The sequence below is a fragment of the Microtus oregoni genome, unplaced genomic scaffold (genome assembly GCF_018167655.1).
Source record: "Microtus oregoni isolate MIOR12 unplaced genomic scaffold, Mior012 000037F_ref0000500, whole genome shotgun sequence".
NCBI classification, from domain to species: domain Eukaryota; kingdom Metazoa; phylum Chordata; class Mammalia; order Rodentia; family Cricetidae; genus Microtus; species Microtus oregoni.
In genome coordinates this window covers 22577665-22595664 of record NW_024543096.1, presented here as the reverse complement: position 1 = coordinate 22595664, position 18000 = coordinate 22577665, and the positions used below count along the sequence as shown (strand labels likewise).

At 45.9% G+C, this 18000-nt stretch overlaps 1 protein-coding gene across 1 annotated transcript in view; it reads left to right on the top strand.

Moving 5' to 3' along the window:
• Positions 1-18000, top strand: part of Lrp2 (LDL receptor related protein 2) — a 125671-nt gene that overhangs the window by 88037 nt on the left and 19634 nt on the right. The window contains exons 46-62 of the mRNA XM_041631617.1: positions 446-568; positions 1255-1386; positions 2599-2800; positions 3582-3877; positions 5601-6117; positions 6426-6578; positions 6985-7155; positions 7814-8037; positions 8910-9087; positions 10185-10381; positions 10964-11209; positions 12125-12253; positions 13014-13130; positions 14208-14324; positions 14878-14994; positions 15749-15886; positions 17383-17505. Coding sequence (XP_041487551.1) covers positions 446-568; positions 1255-1386; positions 2599-2800; positions 3582-3877; positions 5601-6117; positions 6426-6578; positions 6985-7155; positions 7814-8037; positions 8910-9087; positions 10185-10381; positions 10964-11209; positions 12125-12253; positions 13014-13130; positions 14208-14324; positions 14878-14994; positions 15749-15886; positions 17383-17505 — 3180 coding nt within the window. The remainder of the gene's footprint in view (positions 1-445; positions 569-1254; positions 1387-2598; positions 2801-3581; positions 3878-5600; positions 6118-6425; positions 6579-6984; positions 7156-7813; positions 8038-8909; positions 9088-10184; positions 10382-10963; positions 11210-12124; positions 12254-13013; positions 13131-14207; positions 14325-14877; positions 14995-15748; positions 15887-17382; positions 17506-18000) is intronic.

The window sequence follows — 18000 nt, the reverse complement described above, 5'->3', positions numbered from 1 at the left end:
AAGCTAGGTGACAATGGCTGTGTAAGGCTCCAATGAATAGGTGAGAATTCTGCTAATTATGATGAAAAGGTTGTGGTGAGTGACAGATTTGGTATTATTACTTTTATCATTTTAATATAATTCACCTATTATTTTATTAATAAATTTAATATAATATAACATATTCAAGCTGTACATGGTGGTACACAACCCCTAAACACAGGACATGAGAGATAGAAGTAGGAGGATCTCTGAGTTCAAGGCCAGGACAGGTAGGGCTACAAAAAGAAACCAAAACCTAAATAATAAATAAATAAACAATAAACTCCTTCATCCCCATAGAAGCTTAGAAAAGAAGGCCATTTCCCAAACCCCAACCTTTTCTGGCCGCAATTAATCAGTTTAAAGATACAGATGAGCAACAGAAGGGCGCCCACTTGTGTTCTAATCTGTGCCTGTCCTCCAGCCGCACAAACATGCAGCAGCAGCGAGTTCCGGTGCGTATCCAGTCATCGCTGTATTCCAAACTTTTGGCACTGTGATGGCGAAGCCGACTGTCCCGACAGCTCTGATGAACCGGACACTTGTGGTAAGAGTCCGCAACCACGCGAAGCAAAGGGTGCAGTTAGAGCAACCGGGGCTCTTCACTTCAAATGCTGGCGCCACACGGCTGGGTGCTCACCCTCCCGGCTCCTATTCCCAGAAGGGTTACCAAAACCATGCTGTGGGTGTTCATCAGAGAGCGGCTAGCGCAGGGTCTGCGGGGAGCCAATGAGACCATGGAAGGTGCTCGCTGATGAGTGGGGCTGTGAGGTATCCCGTGAACTGATTGTCGTCTGGCTTGCAGAGTTCAACTTCAGCTGACACATGGTTTAAATTTCTGTCTGAGCCTTGTAAAACTATAGGATTTTTCACATACACCGGGGAGGGCACTTAGCAGGCACACTATGCCAGTTTGTGGAGTGAGGTGCCCGGCCCTCATCTGGGCCTCATCTGTTATCCTTACCTCAGCACTGAAAAATATATAGATATAGAATTTTGGGTATCTGTAGGGAGAAGAAATAATTATAATATAATAATTATAATAAAGAAGAAATAATATATATTATTATAATATAATATAATAATAATTATAATAATGGCAGCTGTGACACTTTGTGTATTCCCGACGTATGTGAGTCAGCTCCTCCATGATATAAACCAGATTTGAATGTCCTTCACATAGAGACGCCAAGCAGGCAAGCCAGTCTTATCATTGAGTGTTTCTCCTTTCAGTTCAGACTGTGAACACCTGCTCGGCTAACCAGTTCCAGTGTGACAATGGCAGGTGTATCTCGAGTAGCTGGATCTGTGACGATGACAACGACTGTGGGGACATGAGCGATGAGGACCAACGGCATCAGTGCGGTAAGTGAAGGCAGGTTCTTCACGGCTCAGCAAAGTCAGGCTTGATTTTTGTGGCTGGAGTGTCCAACTGACAAGGAAATTGCATGCTATTTTCTGCTGTGTGACATCATCGCTCACATGTGCAAGATGACTTGGTGCTCCCTTTCACCCACACGGGGCTAGGAAAATTCTGTCTTTTGTTGGCCACCAAGTACCATTGTTTCTTCCAAATAATAGATTTGGATCATATTCTTTCCCCTCCAGATCTTCCCAGTTTCTACTAGAGATACTATCGCGATAGATAATGGAATGTAAGTAGGTATATCAACACTCGGTATGGGCCCCATGCCCAGCAGTAGTAGTTGGCTAATACAAATGAACTTTTTTTTGTTTCATTTTCTTTTGTTGGAATTTTTTTTTTGGTCTTTTTTTTTGGTGTTTTGACTCTTGCTTTCTAAAAATTGTTTCATCTCTTTTGTTCTGTTTGAGAGAAAGAGAACATTGTGACTAGGGATGTGGGCAGGGATCTAAGAACAGTTGGGGGAGGGGAAATATGACTAAATATACTGGATGAAAATATACTCCTGCCTCTGTCTGCCATGTGCTAAGATTATAAGTGTGTGCCACCACCGCCCAGCAAAAAGAAGTTGTTATACCCATAACATTGATGCCGGATTTTTATTCGTTGCCTGAGGGGATTTAACATCTTAGAACAGCATGGGCAGAGTTTCCTGAGGCTTGGCCTTTGAGAACCAACTTGTGGCCACAGCTTTACACCCCCCCCTGTCACCGCCTCACTGGAACCATTTTCTCTTGCTTTTATGTCTTGTTTGTCGTGGGATTGGATAAGGCCTGAGTGGTTCTGAGTATCTTATTTCTTGCTCAGCAACTCGTACATACAGACAAGTCTGACCCCTCTTTCTGGTTTTTGTCTGACTTTGAGACGTCCAATAAACCATTTTTTTCATCCAGCAAATTGGCACCAAACCACTAATGGAATATGAAACATTTAATGAATTATATTAATTATATTTTATTTGTTCAAATTTTCAAAATAGGAGTGGATTTCTGATCTCATGGAGAACTAAGAGTTTTTTTTATGTAGATGTTTTGCTTCTGAAAAATGCAGCTCTCTTATGATCTCTGTCCCCTTTATTCTCATTGCTCTTCATCCTTCAGAGTGTTAGAAAGGGTGATGAGAAGCTGAGAGAGTCTCGTCTGCTTTGGTTTCAGCGCTCAGGAACTGCTCCGCTTTCCAGTTTGCCTGCAGAAATGACCGGCCTCCAAGAAGGAGGTGCATCCCGCAGTCCTGGGTCTGTGATGGCGATGCAGATTGTGGCGACGCCCTCGATGAGCTGCAGAACTGCACCAGGAGAAGCTGCTCTGCAGGAGAGTTCACCTGTGCAAATGGGCGGTGTATCATGCAATCGTTCAGGTGAACTGGGATTCAAGCATTTCCCTCTATACCCCAAATGCCCATTGCAGGGCCTAGTGCCCATGGCGCTCTTGTAAAATTGACTAGGTTCGGTTCTGGTGCCTTAATATCTCATGACACTCTGCCACTAACCTTTGCCCTCATTCTATTGTTTGAATTATCCTATTAGCATTGTCACCATGACATTGTTCAGCAAGCATGGCGTTTTATGTGGAATTTAGAGAACATAGACCAGCGTGGCTCATGGCACCTGAGGAGCCTGTGTCACCCTTAGCAACCTGGGGATGTTAGGTATCCGAATCAGGACTACTTCATACACTCTTTCTTTACAGATATTTCTTGTTAAACTACTGGCTTTAATCTCCTTCCCGTTACCATATCTAACTCACATATCATATCAGGTGCCAGTAGAACTATATGAAGGGATCTGCCAATGCAAGCATTACTCCAGTGGGAAGATAGGTGTTCTGAAAAGGCACATCCAAGGACAATTTTATAGGGCACACATTTTATGTACTTCTATACAACGTATCTCTCTGAGAAAGCCCCCAGCGTCCTTTAGCTATCCCATGAGCTACAAATGTCTGAATCGTGTTAATATGCCCTACAAAATGGTGAGTGAAAAACGTTGTCACCATATTTCTTAAGGCACCAGGGGAACTTGTCGAATGCCAAACCATGGATTGTTCTAGAACTGGAGATTGGGGTGGACGAATATTTTGTAGGCTAACGTACGGTGATTGTTAAAATGCTCTCCGTGGTCCTGCGTCTCCTAACACAGGTGCGATCGGCGCAATGACTGTGGCGACTACAGCGACGAGAGGGGCTGCACATACCCACCCTGCCGCGACAATCAGTTCACCTGTCAGAACGGGCGATGCATCTCCAGGTACTTTGTCTGCGACGAGGACAATGACTGTGGAGACGGGTCAGATGAACAGGAGCACCTCTGCCACACCCCGGAACCCACGTGCCCCCCTCACCAGTTCCGCTGTGACAACGGGAACTGCATCGACATGGGGAAAGTCTGTAACCATTTGGACGATTGCTCGGACAACAGTGATGAGAAAGGATGCGGTGAGTCCGGGGTGGGGGATGGAGCGGTGGGCAACCGTGATGAGAAAGGATGCGGTGAGTCCGGAGTGGGGGTGGAGCTGTGGGCAACAGTGATGAGAAAGGATGCGGTGAGTCCAGGGTGGGGGATGGAGCTGTGTACAACAGTGATGAGAAAGGATGCGGTGAGTCCGGGGTGGGGGATGGAGCTGTGTACAACAGTGATGAGAAAGGATGCGGTGAGTCCGGGGTGGGGGATGGAGCTGTGTACATTCTCCTCCCTTTTGGGTTGCTTAGGACTTCCAGTATGTTTTCTACGTAGGAAATTTACAAACAACTTGCTGTGTGTAGTAATAGGGGCGGCAGGGCTGCGTTCTCAGCACCCCCGGCCGCCTGCCCGGCTAGCTTATGCCCAAAATAATTACACAGACACTGTATTGGCCCTTTAGCCCTAGCCCTTACTGGCTAATCCTGTTATCTCTATCAACCCATCTCTAATAATCTGTGAGAACCGATCTTACCGGGAAGATTCTAGCCTAGTCCATCCTGGGTCGGAGCTTCATAGCGTGCATCTGCCCAGGAGCCAGGAGCATGGCGTCTCTCTCAGGCATCTGCTCCCGAGAGGAGAGCGGTCGAGTCTGAGCTCACTTCCTCTTCCTCCCAGCATTCTGTTCTGTTTACTCCTCCCACCTATCCTCTAACCAATAAAATGGGCCAGGGCAGTTCCTTTATTAGCCAATGGCCTTCCTCCATCAGCTGTGGCTTCCATACTTGGTATACAGCATAGACCAATATTCAAGGTGTTCTTTAAGAGGCTTGCTCAATAAGACATCCAGAAAGCTCTTCATTTTAATTCTTAGGAGACTGGAACATTCTAGTCTTCCCTTCATACTCACAACCAAATTTAGCCAGCTAAAAATTTATCATGAATTCTGCCTGTGTGAACTTCATACCACCAATGGTTCATCCTCTCTGTGGAGTTGGTTGGTCTTGCATGGTGGTGTTCCCGTAACAAATTTAAAAGCTTGAGACTCTAATTGTCTTTCACCTTCCTTTTCCTTGTCGAGTTCTCATTATATTTTTATTGGTTAAAACTTAAGAAATGTTTTATTTGGATCACATGTATTTCGAGGCATGGCCTCCCTTTGCAGCTTTGGCTGGCCTGGAACTCACTGTGTAGACCAGGCTGTCCCAGTGCTGTGGGATTTGAGAGAGGCACCAGCATGCCTGTCTATTATGTCGCTCAGGCAATCCTCTTCCTTCAGTCTTCAATGTGCTGGGATTGCAGGCTTGCACTGCCACACACTGTGTGCGGTAGGATCCAAACAACACAATTTTAAATGTTTGGCTTGAAAAGGAAATGAGCTCTTATAAGCCCACTAAACATCCAGATTCATAGTCAGCAGGATTCCTTCTAATTGCATATACATTATTCCTTCTCCAAACAATTAAACTAGCATATGGCTACAAAAATGAACTTCTTAGGGGTATGATGATTATAGGGTGGGCTAGGCCACGTGTGATAGATACCCATCTGTCTTATCCTATCCTATAAGGCAAATGTACACATCGTACTTGAAGCTTGTGATTCATCAGAGTGTGGCTATCACAGTGAGCGCACTGGGCTGCCTCTTGTCGTCTTTCATTTTGATTTGCTAGGAATTAGCGCTATCTAGCAGGAGTACTGTCTAGCAGGGGTGAAGCTGTGGGCCTATGGATCTCTAGTAACTTTGTCTTTTGCCTGCAGGCATTAATGAGTGCCAGGATTCGTCAATCAGTCGCTGTGACCACAACTGTACAGACACCATAACCAGTTTCTTCTGTTCCTGTCTCCCTGGGTATAAGCTCATGCCCGACAAACGCACTTGTGTGGATATCGATGAATGCAAGGAGTCGCCCCAACTCTGTAGCCAGAAGTGTGAGAATGTAGTTGGTTCCTACATCTGCAAGTGCGCCCCGGGCTACATCCGCGAGCCAGATGGGAGGACCTGTCGGCAGAATAGCAACATCGAGCCCTACCTCATCTTTAGCAACCGGTACTATCTGAGAAACCTAACCACAGACGGTGCGTTTTACTCCCTGATTTTGCAAGGCCTGGGCAACGTGGTGGCCCTGGATTTTGATAGAGTAGAGAAGAGGCTGTACTGGATTGATGCCGAGAAGAAAATCATTGAGCGGATGTTTTTGAATAAGACGAACCGGGAGACGATCATAAGCCACAGATTACTACGTGCTGAAAGTCTGGCTGTAGATTGGGTCAGCAGGTAAGAACCTCTAGAACACTGCACACACCTGGCTGTCTGTCTACGGTAGGGACAGAATACTACTGTGGGTTCTGAGGATTCAGGTCCTCCTTACCCAACGAGCCATCTCTTCAACTATGGAATTTGTAAAACTGTTAATTGGGGTATGTAGAAACATTTAATAACCTTTCCTGTTTCTCTGTGCCCTTTTTTTTGTTGGTGAAAAGTGTCCTGTAACCACTGTATGTGTGAACCTCAGGGAGTTCGGATAGGAACTGTTGTGTATAAATAAAGTGACTCTCACGGTAAGGTCTGTCTTCCCACTGCAGAAAACTCTATTGGTTGGATGCCGCCCTGGATTGCCTGTTTGTCTCCGACCTTGAAGGCCGACACCGCAGAATGCTAGCCCAGCATTGTGTGGATGCCAACAATACCTTCTGCTTTGAAAATCCCAGGGGAATTGTCCTTCATCCTCAAAATGGGTACCGCCTCTCTGTCATCTTGCACCTCTTCTTTAACCACCTGTTCAATTAGCTTCTTATGGGCTGGGATCTTGCTGGGATCGTATTCTGTTTTTCCAGCTTGAGTGGGTTATTGCATTGAGTAGTGTGGCTCACGCAAATGATGATCAGCTGAACTCTTGTCTTTGCAAGGATGTAACTGTTCGTATTTTGAGTTGCATGCATAAGAAAATTGTAGGCTCCCTACAGCAAAGCCATTGAAATCCACAGTCGTCCATCTTTGAGGACCACCTGTTCACCATTGTGGATACTTTTGGCCAGATCTCTTTCCTCTTTGAGAGATTCTGTGGGATGGTTGGGAACTTCATTTCTCCAACTTGAGAACAGCTTTTGGCTTCAGCTTTTCCCTCTGTGTTTTCTCCCGCAGGCATGTCTACTGGGCCGACTGGGGTTCCCGAGCATACATCGCGAGAACTGGCATGGATGGGAACAATAAATCCGTGATTATCTCTACCAAGATTACATGGCCCAATGCCATCACGATTGACTACACCAATGATCTCTTGTACTGGGCAGATGCTCACCTGGGCTACATCGAGTATGTACCTTGAGGAAAAGCTAAGTAACCAAGCAGGGCTGTGCTTTCTGGGGATTCAACAACTGTGTATCCACACTCAGAGCCACTGGGGGCTGTTTTTTAAGACATAATCTTATCTATACCAGGTTGTCCTCAAGTTTCCTATGCAGCTAGGATGATTTTGAACTTCTACTGTTCACAGTCTGAGCTTACACTACCTACAGGCGAATCCAGGAGAGGGCAGGGTGACAAGAGGTAGTGAGTTGACCCAGCAATTCACATAGCAGAGGATTGGGTTCACTTCTTCCTAGGGCCCATGTGGAATGGCTCACAATCCCCCTGTAACTCCATTTCCAGGGGATCTGATGCCTCTGAAGGCATCTGCATATACTCAGAACTCAACACACACACACACACACACACACACACACACACACACACTGATCTAGGTAACAAGAGAATGATGCTCCTCTTAGCACACAAGATTATTAACCCATAATACCCACATCACAGCTAGTAGCTGTGGCTATTCCAATTTTTGACTCTGACTTTTAGTTGTTGCTTTCCTCAGATTCAGAGTGGTAGAAGAATTTTCTTACTTGAATCCAGTTCTCTCACTGGTCCTGGATGACATTTAGACGAGAGGTGTTACTTACATCCTTGCTTTTCCTGCCGCCAGGTTCTCTGATTTGGATGGCCACCACCGACAGACAGTGTATGATGGAACTCTGCCTCACCCCTTCGCTCTCACCGTTTTTGAAGACACGATTTTCTGGACGGATTGGAATACAAGGACAATCGAAAAGGGGAACAAGTACGATGGGTCAAATAGGGTGGTGCTGGCGAACACCACGCACAGACCCTTTGACATCCACGTGTACCATCCGTACAGGCAGCCGATCGGTGAGTCGTTGGCAATGGACTTGGGTGTAGCTGCTTTATGGAACATGGTTTGCAGGAAGCTCATTGATACGTCATTGAAACACATCTTGAATTAGGAGAAGCTCATTTCTGTACAGTGTTGCAGTAGAACCCGGGCCTTGTGCATTCTCGATAAGCCTCTACCGTTGAGCTACAGCTCAAGCTTTTGGCTTTTAGACTATGTAGCTCAGACTGGCCTTGAAGTGACGTGACAGTCGTGATCATGCCCCCTAATCACAGGCATTCCCGTAGTTAGTATTTTGGTGGGAGGACTGTTGTATTTGAAGGTGAGCTAAACAATTAACCGGTTTCATCCCTAAATGCACTGAAAGATGAGGACATTTTATATCTCCATCAGTATGCAATTGTAACACCTATCAACTATCCCTTAATAACAAAATCAAATTTAAAAGAAGATTATAGTCATTATGAAATATGACAGCATGTTTTGTGTCACACAAATATTATTCCCATCTTCTAAATGTGCAGAGCACACATCTTCTAGATCTGGAGTATAATTTTAGTGGCTTTTCTGGGCCTGCTGTGTCATGGCATCTTGGAAGGGAGGATGAAAATTATCAATGGTACTCAGTATTTCTTTCTGAATGTTAATATTTTTCATAGGGGCTTACTGGAAGTTAAGTTAATCCTTGTCTTGAAGCAATAACTGAGAAAGACAAGGCACAGGCTATCTGCATGCCTCTGGTGTCCAAGCTTCTTTTGTCTAAATCGTTAGGACGAGGGAGGAATTGATAATATCTGCCGAGAATTACAACTCACATTTGAAATCTGGTGTATGAACGCAGAACCACCAACTTATATGACCGGGTACGCTTGCTTTCTTCCCTTTCAAGTGAGCAACCCCTGTGGTACCAACAATGGTGGCTGTTCTCATCTGTGCCTCATCAAAGCCGGAGGGAGAGGCTTCACCTGCGAGTGTCCAGACGACTTCCAGACTGTTCAGCTGCGAGGCCGAACGCTCTGCATGCCCATGTGCTCCAGCACGCAGTTCCTCTGCGGAAACAATGAGAAGTGAGGCGCCCGTTCCCCCCGGCACATAGCTGGTCCCCGCTTGGGCAAACATTGACCTGTGAGGCCATTGGCAGGGAGTTTTCTGACTTTCTTTGAGACAAATTTTTGCTTGTAGCTCCTTGGCCTAGCCCAGGCAGGCCTGAAACTCACAGCAATCCTCCTGTTTCAGCTTTCTGAGTACTGTTTCTGATTTCTAATAAACTGTCCTGAGGTTTGAGGCCAGAGTGCTACCATTGCCAGGGGGTCCATTTTTTTGTTCATTTGTGTCACGCAGGGTTCATGCTTTTAGATGCATCTGTTTCCTACTAATGCCGTTTTTTTCTTTAACTGGACAAACCCTGATGTGCCTGTGTCATAGTTAGCTATTCATAACTGGTTCCATTTCCTTGGCATTGTAAATGAATAGAGTAATAAATACATGTTTGACAGGATACAGAGATCTTTGGGTATAGGAGAGCAGTCTAGCTGAATTCTATTTTAATTTCAGAAACTACCCTCCTTAGTACCCTAGATTACAGTCCCATGAGTAGTAAATAGGGCTCTTCTCTCCCCAATACTTATTTGTTGTCAGGTTTCTTGGTAATAGCCAAGAGAGCCACTGGGGTTTGGTGGTAGTTTTAATTTGCGTTTGCATATGCAAATCCCAGGGATGTTGCTTATTAGCTGTTTGTGTTATTCTCTTTAGAGAACCGTCCGTTCATTTCTTTAGGCCATTTGTTGATGGTCATTTTGCTTTTTGGGTTTATTGCAGTTCATTGTAAATTCTGGATATTAGCCCAAAATCTGTTTTAGAGCAGATAAAGACACCCCCCCCCCAATTCCTTGGACTATCTGGAGAGATAAACAGAGATAAAGCTCGGTTTGTGTTCCATGATGTGATCAATTAGAGGCCCCCCAGCTTTCCAAAAAATACTCATATGCCTTCTTTCATTTAGGTAGACAATTTTTAACCACTAGCTTCTAAAAGCATCGCTCAAAACTCCATCCCTTCCCCTCCCCCACTACTTGGGACTAGGGTCCAATTCATTTCTCCCTGTGGACATTGCTTACGTCATCGGTCCTCTGTGAGTTTCTACAAGCTTTCTATCTTTGTGCAGGTGTATCCCCATATGGTGGAAATGTGATGGGCAGAAAGATTGCGCGGATGGTTCTGATGAACCAGACACGTGCCCGCACCGCTTCTGTCGTCTGGGACAGTTCCAATGCCAGGATGGCAACTGTACAAGCCCCCAGGCCTTGTGCAATGCTCAACAGGATTGTGCCGATGGCTCTGATGAAGACCGTGCTCTCTGTGGTACGTTTTTGCCCTCTTTGCCCAATCCTTTAGTTGATTCTGTAGCATCAACCCAAAATCTGGCTCAAAAAATTTTTGGAGAAAAGTTAGGGTCCATCCTGTATTTAATAGAGGTTTTGAACTTCTAGGGTAATAGTCGTAGATGGGGTAGTAGTGCTAGGATAGGATCCTCCTTGAGCTGACATTGAGAAAGACAAATCCCTGTCCATTTAAAATGAGAGAGGACTGTATTTTAATTGAAACGGTACCTCAATACATCAAGAGTAGCAATATGCCAGGCACACACCTTTAATCCCAGCACCTGGGAGGCAGAGGCAGGAGGATCTTTGTGAGTTCGAGGCTAGCCTGGTTTATAGAGAAGAGTGAGTTCCAGGTCAGCCAGGGCTACACAGAGAAACCCTGTCTCAAACAACAACAACAACAACAACAAAGAAAGAAGAGAATAGCAATAATCCCAGTTTCAGAGTCTAATAAGAGCCTAGAGTGTAAACCCCAGAGAAAGGAAGTTAAGGTAGAATTCTTTAGACCCCACCGGTGTGAACTGACAGCTTCTCGCCTGGTAACTGAATGCCTTGCTTGCAGAGCATCACCGGTGTGAAGCCAACGAATGGCAGTGTGCCAACAAGCGCTGCATCCCAGAGGCCTGGCAGTGTGACTCGGTGAACGATTGCCAGGACAACTCGGATGAAGAGAGTTCGCACTGTGGCAGCAGGACCTGCAAGCCCGGCCAGTTCAGGTGCAACAACGGCCGCTGCATCCCTCAGAGCTGGAAGTGTGATGTGGACAACGACTGTGGAGACTATTCCGACGAGCCTATCCACGAATGCAGTAAGTTCCCGGGGGGCGGACTGTGCAAGACCAGAGCAAGGAGGCCAGCAGGTGGGGACTCACCCCCCACTTCAGCCCAGGGGAAGGGGATACCCTTTCTTGTCTTCTGTTGCAAACTCCATCGCTGTGAGATAAAAGCGAAGTAGAGCGGCTTTTATTTGTAACCAGACCCTGGCCGTACCTCCCCAGCATGGCACTAAGTGTCACGCAGAACACAATAGTAGCAAGGTATGTGAGAAACACTGATCAGAAACCAAGGCTTAATCATTTTATAAGTGAATAAAGTGAGGCTCACTTGAGTGAATGGCCGTGACCACAGAACCAGCATTTCAGCTCAGGGAATTTACTCAAACCAAGTACATGCTCTGTATTAGTTGTGGTTTTATTGATGTGACACTATGCCCACAGCAGTTCTTATAAAGGAGGACATTTAATTGGGGCTGGCTTATAGTTCAGAGGTTTAGTTCACTCTCATCACGGATAAAAGCACAGCAGCACGCAGACAGACATGGTGCTGGAGAAGTAGCTTAGAGCTCTATATCTGTATCCTCAGACAGCAGGAAGAGGGATAGATACTGGGCCTGGCTTGACTTTTGAAACTTCAGAGCCCATCCCAATGACAAGACCACACCCACTTCAACAAGGACACACCTACTGATTGTGCTTCTGGTTATGGACCTGTGGGGCCATTTCCTTCAAACCACCACATCCCTTCCACTCCAAACCATATCACAACACTAGTGAACGGGACTGAGATAGCAAGAAAAATTAGGGCTCTGTCATTACACAGCATCATCAGAGATGCCCAGAGTTTGTTTGGTGGTTACATGGTAGTTGCAGACGCCGGCATCATGTGAGGAGACAGCAGGACTGGCACCCACTCACATTCTCTTTTCTTGCTTTCTTCCTTTTCAGTGACAGCTGCCTATAACTGTGACAACCACACGGAATTCAGCTGCAAGACTAACTACCGCTGCATCCCAAAGTGGGCCGTGTGCAATGGCGCCGATGACTGCAGGGACAACAGTGACGAGCAAGGCTGTGGTAGGAGGGGCTCCAGGTGTGGGGGAGGGGCAAGAGAATGCCAGTGTCAAGTGCTGCTGTCTCCTAAGGGTGTCTTTTCACCTCTGAAAAGGGACTTAATTCGTGTCATCTTAAATGACATCTGGTCCAAAAACATGTAATAATTTAAAGAAAATATCATTAAAATGTCTCCCCAGTATAGAATCCTTATTCAGACACGGCAGGTCTAGATAGCTTGTCTGATCTCATATAGATGGTAGAAGGCACAATATGCCTCAAGAGATTTCCAGATCTGGATGCATTATTTTATGACCATCATACCAGCCTTTGTGGCTTTTATAATCATCTATTGGGTAGTGGTAGTCACTCTGGCAACACAGAAAGAATTTATGGAAATTGTGGACAAAAGACCAAATAAATTAATGGAAATTGGGTATATACTATCTCTTGAAATCAAAGTGCCTTAGTTTATATTGTTTGAAAGAGAAAAAAAGATAATGGGTCTAAACTTACTAGAGGCAATGGTGCACTGACTCCGTTTTTAAGCCACTGACAATGTTTTAGCTTTTTGTTGCCCATTACAAACCTGACACCTTAAGGGCCAGTCACAGCGGCCATGCCTTTCTTCTCCACCAAAGGTAGAGAATAGGTTAGCTGACAGTGGCCATCTCTGTGTCCCTACGTCTGGGAGCTTCAAGCATATGGAAACATAATTCTCAGACTGTATCGTAATGAAGCTGGGACCTTGGCTTATGCAGTCTTAATTGCGTGTGCTCTGCAGAGTCTGTGCCATGCGGTCCTGGGGATTTCCGATGTAGAAACCACCAGTGCATCCCTCTCCGCTGGCAGTGTGATGCCTATGACGACTGTGGTGATAACTCCGATGAGGAGAGCTGTGGTGAGTGCTGGGGACTTCGCAATCCTAGGAGCCAGCAGGGCTGCGATGCCTGTTTGTAATTCATCCTCGGACAGCGGGACATCCCTTCTTGTGGCTTCTGAAATGCTAATAGGTTAAGCTTTGGGAGAAGGTATTTGTGAAGGGGATTATTTGATCAAGTCTACTTTTCATCTCTTGCATTTATTTCCTCAAATTGGTTTTTTTTCCCTCACACAAATGAGATGTTTTCTGACAAATGACAAAGAAAAAAGAAAGTAAGGAAAAGCACTGGCCCTTAGTACCTGAACCGAAAGCTTTTTCCCCAATGTGGTCTTAATAGCAGGGGAAGGAGTATTTCTGCTTATTTGCATGGTTAGCACTCCTGGAATAGTTAACTCTTAGTAGAGGGTCTAATAACGTGTAGGGATGGGACATGAGCCTGGGGGAAGGAAGCCGTATGTCTAGATGGCGCTACACTAAGCGTTCAGTTTGTGTCTGGAAAATGAGCTCCACCTGAGCACGTATCACTGGCTCATGACCGGAGGCAATTGGGAGAATTAGCGTATGGATCACACCAGCAAGTATCAACCTGCTAATACTTGTTAATATGAAAGGGTAGTCCCAGTCATGTGGGAGTCTGAAGCAAGAAACCCCAATATGCTTGGGTCAAAGTATGAGATCAAGAACAACCTGGGAAACCTAGGGAGACTGTGAAAATACGGGCATGAGTCAGAGATGATACCCTAGGTTCTCTTTCCACTATTCTATGAACAGAAAGGTAATTAAGAAAGTTCATATTAAATGCTGTAATTGCAGTTAAAGCACACTTAGAGGAAAGGATTTGTTTTTAAAGACAGGGCCTCACTATACAGCTCTGGGCGTCCTGGGACTCAGTAGGTAGACCAGGCTGGCCCCTGTCTCCCAAGTGCTGGGATTAAAAGCTGTGTTACCATTCCTAGTGAGTCAGAAGAAAAGGCTTTAGAATGGGAATGGAACACAGGACAGAACTGGGTACCCGTGGGCCTAGGCATCTCCCCAACCTCTCTCCTCAGTGTGATTCCCAGCGCACACTCATGGCCGGGTGGCTTTTCTTTCCAGTTCCTCGGGAGTGCACAGAGAGTGAGTTTCGATGTGCAGATCAGCAATGCATCCCCTCTCGATGGGTCTGTGACCAAGAAAATGACTGTGGAGACAACTCGGATGAACGGGATTGTGGTAACTATCAGGGGCTCACAGAGTCTTACCCTGTGACGGTGCAGGGACTCTAGTCTGCATTTTCTGATCTTATTGATGGGAAAAGTAGTTTCTCTGTGTAGCCCTGGCTGTCCTGGAACTCACTCTCTACACCAGGCTGACCTCAAACTCACAGATATCCTCCTGCTTCTGCCTCCCAAGTGCTGGGATTAAAGGCACGTGCCATCCCCGTCTGGCCAGAAAGAGTATCTTGTTTTAATTTAGCTGTGACCCAGAAGCCGACCTTCATTTCCATTGGGCTTCTAAATAAACACAGGTCACGTGACCATGGTATAAGCAGCCAGAGAATTGAGACAGAAAATCTGAGTAAATGCTGACTTTGGGGATTGTTATTATTTTTTTGCGGTGAGATCTGCTAACAGGTGATAGGTGTGCCCACCTCCATACGCTGAATAGAGAAGTTGATCTGTTTTATTGGTCATTGACTGAGCTGTGAGCCAGCCAGAGGGTGTGGGCAGGAGGCGATGATGGCCTCCTCACACTCTCCTGCCACGAGACCATCTTTTTTCTTCAGAGATGAAGACGTGCCACCCCGAACATTTTCAGTGTGCGAGTGGACACTGTGTGCCCAACGCATTGACGTGTGATGGGAGAGCAGATTGTCTGGACGCTTCCGATGAATCCAGTTGTCGTAAGTGCCTGCTCGCTTGAGCTTCTGCGTGTCCGAGCACACGGGAATGGCAATTTAGACACAATTCACCTCTTATCCTAGAAGCATAAGTGTGTTCTATTCAGCCTTTAGGATCCCAGGTGTTTGCAGGGGCCATTCAAATGCAAATTATCAACAATATTTTAAGTAGAATGTACTAACAATTTGCATTATTGGTTATTGTACAAATCACTAACTGGACAAAAGCATTTCAGATGCAGAAGGCAATAGCTATGAATGAGCACGTATAAAGAACTTGGGTTGAGAATCTACAGCATTACAGTGTTATGGTGTATGCACGATAATGTTTAAAGATCATTTTAAAAACAAAATCCCTCACATCTTAGTATTTTGAATCACTGAATAAATATTTAACTGCATGTGTCACCTTCTAATGCTCAAAGAGACATTAAAAAATGATGGGGAAAAGACAGTTCCAATGTAGGTGGCTGGTGCCTATGGGATTATTTGTGTCACTGAAAACTGGGCTCAGAGACGGGGGCTGCCCTGGAACTAGGATGGCCTGAACTTGAGCAGATCCACCCACCTCTGCCTCCCGAGTGCTGGGATTGAAGGCGCGTGCTACAGTGCTCAGCCAAGACACATCCCTTTTCAATCTTACGATAAGCAGAACCACAGGGTAATGAATAACAGGGAACCACGTTGGCAAAAGTGGAGGGAGACCTAATAGGTAGGGCATGTTCGTCTCATGGGTGCCTCCCCTCCTCCCCAACAGCTACTCGCTTTCCCAACGGCACCTACTGCCCAGCTGCCATGTTTGAGTGTAAAAACCACGTGTGTATCCAGTCGTTTTGGGTCTGTGACGGAGAAAACGACTGTGTTGACGGCTCTGATGAGGAACTTCACCTGTGCTGTAAGAGGGAGAGGGGTGGGTGGAACGGGCACCGCCCTGTTGGGCAACCTTCTCGGTGCTCCTCAAGGGCAGTGTGTGAACTGGCAGCGGTATCATTTTGCACAACCAGTATTGGTGATTTCACTTTGTCTTCTGGCTTTAGTTCTCCAACCGCAGATTCTAAAATCCACGATGTTGAGCCTTAAGACTGTAGCAAGCATGGAAGCCAGAAGCGCACACATATGCAGGAGCACCGGTTGTGGTCTCCTCTGCTCCCTCCTTGACATGCACCTTCCCCTTATTTTGTAGATCAACCCATGACCTGATCCTTGAAACCACTTCTATCTACATAATTCAAGACCATCACATATATAATACACACACACACACACACACACACACACACACACACACACACACACACACACACATTTTCTGAGGCAGAATCTGTAAGGATGGGGCCTTTTTCAGATTAAATGTGCATAGGTACATGTATGTCTGTGCAACACATTACCTAAGCCCAGAAGAGGGTGTCCGAGCCCCTGGGAATGGAGTTACAGATGGAGTGAAATTGCTATTGTCTGGGGCCATTAGGGCAAAGCTAGTGCAATAATTCTCACCCTGTCTTCCCCTGCTGGGAATGGTGGCATTGCTCAGGAAAGTGAGAAATGCAAATTCATGGGCTTGGCTAGGTCCAGAGATTTGATTCCCAGGATTGATGTTTCCTTCTTTCCTAGAGAACATCCAATGACTGTATTTTCACAGTGGCCTTCCAGCACTGCCTGATGTTGTCTTAACTAATCAGATCTGTGTCTTATTTTTGTTTTTAACTTCATGGCTTGACATTTTAGAGAAGCTCTTAGGGAGATACTTCTCTTTGTAAGGCAAAATAGCCATAGCCAAGAAAATTTTGGAGAGGTGAGGATACATGTGCATGAGAGTGTGCATGTGTGTGCATACACACACTCACACACGCTCACACTCACAAACAGACAGACACACCCACAGGGACACACACAGAGAGTGGCAGAGACTCAAGCAAATGTTAGCATACTTTTCTAACGTTCTACCAGCCATCCACAGCAAATAATACAAGTAGCAGCTCCATGACCCACACGTGCCCCCCTCATTTGTGCCCTGGCCATAGAGATCTTTATAAAGGTTTCAAGCCTACCATGTTCTTTCCTGATTCTTCTCTTTCCCTTTTGGGTTCTTTTCTGACCCGCCTCCCTGTGCTGTATTTCATATACATGTTCCCTAGGAGCGGGCTCCACCTCTAGGTAAAGTCTCTTCCTGCTTGAATGAAGTGCCATGGGAATAAAGGCTGAGCCTTTCTTGCTCTTCTCTCTATCTAGGATATACCTAGCACCCGCAACAGTGTTGTGTATCTGAGATTAATCAGATAAGCAAGCGGATGGATGGATGAATGATGAATGAATGAAGTGGGCCTATGGGATAGCCTGGAGTAGAGAAGGTTGTTATTCTACTTTTATTTTTTTTTTTTTTGTTTTTTTCAGTCAATGTTCCATGTGAGTCGCCGCATCGTTTCCGGTGTGACAACAGTCGCTGTATTTATGGTCACCAGCTTTGCAATGGTGTGGATGACTGCGGAGACGGGACCGATGAGAAAGAAGAACACTGTAAGCAAAACGGGAAAGGGGGAAGGCAGAAACCAGGGTCCTTAGATGTTTTAAGATGCTCTTCTGGGGTTTCCTTTTGCCCTGCCGAGGAGGCTTGCTTTGTGTCTGTGATAGTGTATCTCAGAGAACACGAACACATACGTGGCTCCTGTCACCCCCTTCCCATCTCACCTGAGTGAGATGTTGACATGCCCCTTAAAAGTTAGTCTTTGTTTAAACATTTAATAAGCTACTTCCAATGAGAGAAGACTAAATGCTGGTTTAGTCACCGTCCAAAATGAGACTTGGTTACTCTACCCCTGATAGTTAGTTGCTAATTGCTAATCTGGTATGTGAGTGTATATTCCTTCCCATGCCCAGCTGAAAAGACCATGGTAAGTAAGGCACCAAACAGTTTCTCACCGACCTTCTTTGTTTGTAGGACAGGCTGGGCTCACTCTTTTCAAACCTCTCCCCCATAAGCACGTGGTATGTCTTCCCTCTTCCCAGCTGCTT